The sequence below is a fragment of the Alligator sinensis genome, unplaced genomic scaffold, assembly GCF_000455745.1.
Source record: "Alligator sinensis unplaced genomic scaffold, ASM45574v1 scaffold131_1, whole genome shotgun sequence".
Classification (NCBI taxonomy): Eukaryota; Metazoa; Chordata; order Crocodylia; family Alligatoridae; genus Alligator; species Alligator sinensis.
Genome location: NW_005841830.1, coordinates 7,473,599 through 7,479,114, shown reverse-complemented (window position 1 = coordinate 7,479,114; position 5,516 = coordinate 7,473,599). Strand labels below are relative to the sequence as shown.

At 42.3% G+C, this 5,516-nt stretch overlaps 1 protein-coding gene across 1 annotated transcript in view; it reads left to right on the top strand.

The window, feature by feature from the left end:
- The first annotated feature begins 687 nt into the window (after positions 1-687).
- CAMKMT (calmodulin-lysine N-methyltransferase) overlaps positions 688-5,516 on the top strand; it is a 373,030-nt gene continuing 368,201 nt past the window's right edge. Inside the window, exons 1-2 of the mRNA XM_014519498.2 lie at positions 688-720; positions 1,347-1,522. Of these exons, the coding sequence (XP_014374984.1) occupies positions 688-720; positions 1,347-1,522 (209 nt within the window). The remainder of the gene's footprint in view (positions 721-1,346; positions 1,523-5,516) is intronic.

Below are 5,516 nucleotides of genomic sequence, written 5' to 3'. Positions count from 1 at the left end.
GCACATTTGGAATTATAACTTCATAAATCCAGACCACCACTTTTCCAGGTCCTTCTCTGAATGGAAACACTGCATGACAATGTGGGCCGGCCCACCATTTTTTGGGACCCCCTGTAAGAAATAGTTTTGGGGCCCCCTGCCCCAAAGAAGCCAGTGGTGGTTCCAGTCACATTGGCCCCAGTCCCGGCTGCCTCCTGGCTCCGGCAGCCTCCCTTCCCCACCGCCAGTCCTGACTGCCTCCTGGCTGCACTGGTGCTGGCCACACCAGCCTCGGCCACCTCGCAGCTCTGGCACCTGCCAGTGTTTGTGTAGTGGAAGCTGCACTGGCCCTGGCTGCCTCCCCACCCCAGCCCCGGCCATGCACTGGCCAGAGCCAGGGCCTGGAGCAGGGCCAGCCTTGGCTGTACCGCTGGGCTGGAGGGGATGGAGCCCCTGGGATCCCTGTGCCCACCCTGCCCCATGTCGTCCCCAGGAACAGCCTGGCAGCTCCTCCAGAGGCATGGTGCTGGACAGCCAAGGGCAGGGAGGGCACTTGGCCCCCCGATCTTTGCATGGGTGGGGGTGGGCCACAACTGTGAGCTGGGCTCAGCCTCTGCTCCATCTTTCTGCATCTCACCACTGCCGCTTTGAAAGTGGTGGGTACTGCCATGTGCGTCCCACTGCTGGGTGGGCCAGGCAGTGAGGCACATGGTGGCGCCCACCACTTTCAAAACGGCAGTGGTGAGCCGCTGGGCTCTGATTATCCCATTACCCGGCTGGGGCCCAGGCTGGGTCGTAGAACAGTCCCCACAGTGCAGGAGGGAGTGGGTCAGGGGTGGGGTGAATGATTCGCCCTTCTCCTACCTCACTCTCTCCTGCACTGTGGTGGGCTCGATCTGCCCTCCCCACAAGCCCATGGAAATAAAAAACCCCCCACAGATTAAAGAAACTTGCATGTGGCTGGGAGTGTGCAGGGTAGCTCAGCATGCCCGCACCTCCCCCACCCCCGCAACCGCTGTAGGACCCCGCGGCCAGGCTGCCCTAAGGCAATGCATGCTGCTGCCCTGTGTTTGGGGGGCTGAGCCCCGTTAACCCCCCACTTCTGCCTATGCACAGGGGGGCCTTAGCTGCGGGCCCCCTGCGGCCGCAGGTTTTGTAGTATAGGATGGGCTGGCCCTGATGAAAATGTTACTCATTCTTTCTTTTCATTCTAGAGGCAAAATGAATGAATGCTGAGCCAATGCTATTTGCAACATAACTACTGCAAAAGATTCCAGAATTACCTTTTGGTTAAATGAGTCTGTATTTGGACATTTTTTATGAGCTGCATACTTGATCTTTAATACTTTTTGTTCTTATTTTTAAAGGTTCTGAAGAAAAAGCAGCTGAAGGATGCAAATCTTAGACAAGTATCTGTTAGAAGGTTTGCATCGTTCAATCTCTTTTCAAGAGGACAAGACAGCAAAAGGATTACAGAAGAGGAGACCGAGACTTGGGTTCAGTACAAAAGCATCTTTTACCCTGAGTATAGCATCTACTTAAGGTAACCTTCATTCCAGTTTTAAGATTCTTCAAGTACCTTTCAATTCTTGCACTTGTTACTAATTCCAGTGTTTGTGTAGTTGGGGCTTAGTTTGTGAGTGTGTTAAGGCATTTTTAATTGTGTATCATATTAAGTAGCCTCTCTGGATCTCATTTTGTTGCCAGAGGCATAAAGCTTCAGTAAAATAAGGATGGTTGAGCACAGAGTAGGATGCAAATCTAAGAAAGCATTTAATTTTTCCATTAGTTCTTTGTTGTCATTAAGTTTCTCCTAACGTAAACAGAATATAATAAAACTGAGTAAAATGACTTAAAACATTTAGTGCCATAAGACTATTTACAAATAATCCTAAAAAAGCTACTTGTGATGCCATTATGTTTAGTTTTCTTTCCATATATATATATATATATACTTTGTGAATCATAATTTTGGAAACTCGTTAGGAAAATATAGTGAAGATAGCCAAGCAGTTGTGACATCCTTCAGGAAGGGTATGTTCTCTGTAGTTGCATAGGTTTAAGTATACTACCTCTGACATAAGAAATCTATATTATAAGCAACAATAAAAGTTACCTCTATGCAACCTGCATTCTTAGCTATAAGGAATTTTCAAAGCTGTAAACTTCTGTATGTAGTTTTTGTCTTCTCTTCACACAACCCTGCCTTATCCTCCCCTTTCCTAGTTTGATTTTTTTGTGTACGCATCTTTAACTTGTGCTTGCCTCAACAGGCACCAATGAAAGAGTAACTTAACTATCCCTGAATTAATGCTTGTTCTAAAGCCTCTAATTAGACCTGCTGAGGGTGTAGGATTTTGTGTTCCCTGCACAGAAGAGAATATTCTGAAGAGCCTGAGTCACTGAAATTATAAAGCTCATTTCTGTTTGACTTGAACCTTTAAATTGAAGTCACTCTTGGGGACTAGGATTACACAAACAACTGACCTTCATTAACTATGACATTTTGCTAGGTTACCAAAAAATGCCTGCTGGTCATCCTAATTTGGCAGTTTAGGTATAAAGCCAAATACCCAATTACTTTAAGTCTTATAGGTTTGAACCCAAAGGGAATACAGAATTTTTGTTAATCTTCCATTTTTATATTTAGTGATGCAGTATGGCATCAAAATAAGTCATTCTTATTGAAAATATTATTTTTCTAGTGTTAATGTAATCAGAGAAAATGCAATATTTATCCTGCATGCAGACGTCTCCAGTGAACCATTAAGGTATACTAGAGACTGAGCCTTAACACAGCCTCTCTCTCTTTCTTGGCCTGCTACCACCAATTTGATTAAACTGAATGTTGTTATTATCTTCTAAACTTTTGCTAATTACAGATGTGAGCTTTAAGTCAACTATCAAGCCCACATCAAGTTTTTGCCAGTGCCTAACACTATTACTGAATTATTAGACTAGCCCTACCCTCAGATTTGATATTTGTATACTTATGTTTATAACTGTTCCTGTACCAGGGTACTTGGTATTGGGTAAATGTCATTTTTTCATTAATAAAATACCTTGTTTCATGTTAAGGGAACTCTGTCACTTGAAATCATATCCTGTAAGTGAATATTTTTTTCCCCTATATTAATTACACTTTATGAGAAGGAAAAACATCATAGAACTCTAGTTTACTTGTCTTTCATCTTTTGCATGCCTTTCATGTTGGCCAGGGAAAATCACCATACTTTGTTTATTACTGGAGAAGGCTCTCTGTTGGACTTCAACCTCTTATGAAAATTATTCCAGTAAACTGAAGGGACCGTTGGGGTTGTATTCTGGATTTTGACAGATGTTATGCTTTTCTGGGTAATGCTACATGATCCGTACGAGAAATGACTTATTCCTAGGTTGAAAAAACACTTCGATCATTAAACTGTTTTGCCTTTAGACTGAACCAAATGGCATCAAGTAGTTTGTACTTGGTTCTGGAAGAGGGAGGAGGGAAAAGGGGTAACAGAGGAATCCTTAAACTTGGTATGTACTTTTTCCAAGAGGAAATTGCAAATCCCTCCCAAGAAATGCAGCTTAAATTAATAACTGGTAATCAGTGTTGCCTCCCTCCTATTTTGAGAGAGAACTATTGAAAAGGGTAAGTAATGTGAGACTTGTGTGCCCAGTTGATTAGCCATGATACCTTTTAAAGCAGCTAACCATGCTTGGGTATATCTATAAGCCTTGAATTAGTCTTTATGGAACTAAACACTTGCTTCTGTCTTTTTTTTCTCTTTCCCCTAGTTTGAATGATTAAAGTACTCAGATGTCCCCACGCCTCTCACTGGTAATGTAGCGAGGCTTTATTGCACTTTTTATTTAATCACTGCACTCTTAAATAGGAGAGCTCCCTTATGCTACTATTTACAGGAATAAAGTAATGCTGTGACCCCATTTAAAATTCAACTTAAACCGCTTTTGGATTTTCATCCATACATGTTTTCCCCAAGCACTAGGCTCTTTCTGGAAAAGACCATTGCTTGTCTAGGATATTAAAAGGACTGTCAGCTATTATCTTGACAGGACTAAGTACTTTAGAAAGTTCATAAGGTTGTTTGTAGCTTTTGGCAAGACGTCTAAAGGCCATGCTATATCAGTTCAAGGGCTATCATAATGGATCAAATTGTATATTCAGATATGCTATGACCTAGCTGGAATTGCTCTACTAGTGGGACTGGAAGACCATTCTAATAACATAGTGGTAGGTTCAGCATTCTAATAACATAGTGGTAGCTTCAGCATGATCTACATGTCAAGTGCACTGTTGTGATGCATCTAACAGGAGTTTTTCATAACTATAAATTTATTCTTGAAATACTGAAGACAGATTAGAAGCTTTTGTGGGGAGAGTAGAGCTTAAATAGCTTCTTTCAACAAGTACAATTTGTTTGCTTTTTTCATGTGAATCATCACTGCTAGAAATGATTCTAATAAGCTATATGTGTGGAGGCCACCTGGTTTCCAACTATCCAGGGGTAAATATGCACAATATAGTGATTGATGCTTAGGTCCTTAAGGAGCCAAAGTGTTAAAACCAGAGTAAAATTAACATATCTTTGTTTTTATCCAACCCTGCAGTAGCTCTCACCCCATGACTAAATTCTCATTGAGTTTCCTGTTCTCCCCCACTGCATTCTTACCTACTGCTAATTTTCTTACTTGATTAGAATCATAGAAATTGAGAGCCGGAAGGGGCCATGAAAGATCATCGAGTCCAACCCCGCTACTCTGGGCAGGAATACTGCTGAGATCAAATGATCCCAACAAGGTATCTGTCCAGTCTCCTCTTGAAGACTTCCAGGGTTGGGGACTGTACCACCTCCTTGGGAAGTCTATTCCAGAAGTCTGATTAGCAGAAGCTACTGTGGTTAATGTCAAATATTCTGTGGAACTAAGAATCACCTTGTATAGCTGATAGTGTTCCTGTTAGCAAGGGCAGAAGTGAGGGCTCTGTGTCCCCATGTCCTGCAGGAGTTGGGATTCACATACCCCATTCAGAAGCAGGCACCCCTGCCCTTCAAGTCTGAGCTCTTCAAGTCTCCCTGCCTCCCCCATTAAGCTATGTGCTGCTGCAGGAGCTATTCTGTGCTGATGGAGGAAGCAAAACCAGCAGCACTGAAAAGCTTGCTTATGTCTTTTATAATTGCTATTTGTGTTTTATTTTTTGCTTTGTTTTGTAATTTTGGGGTTCCAGGATAAAAGCCAAGAATAATCTATTCAGTCTTGAATATCATTCACATTTATACTTATCTAACATTGTTAGTTATAATAATCCATTACAATTTTTGCAATTTAACTGTTTCATAATACTGTATTTACCTGAATCCAAAATGACCCTGAATTTAAGACAACCCCCAATAATTGGATTCTGTACATGGAAAATTATAATTAAAATTTTCCATGTGTAGAATCTAATTATTAGAGGTTTGTCTTTTAAAGTTGTCCCTACTTCTGTGCCAGGGAAAGCAGTAGCGGGGGGGGGGGGGGGGGGGGGGCCC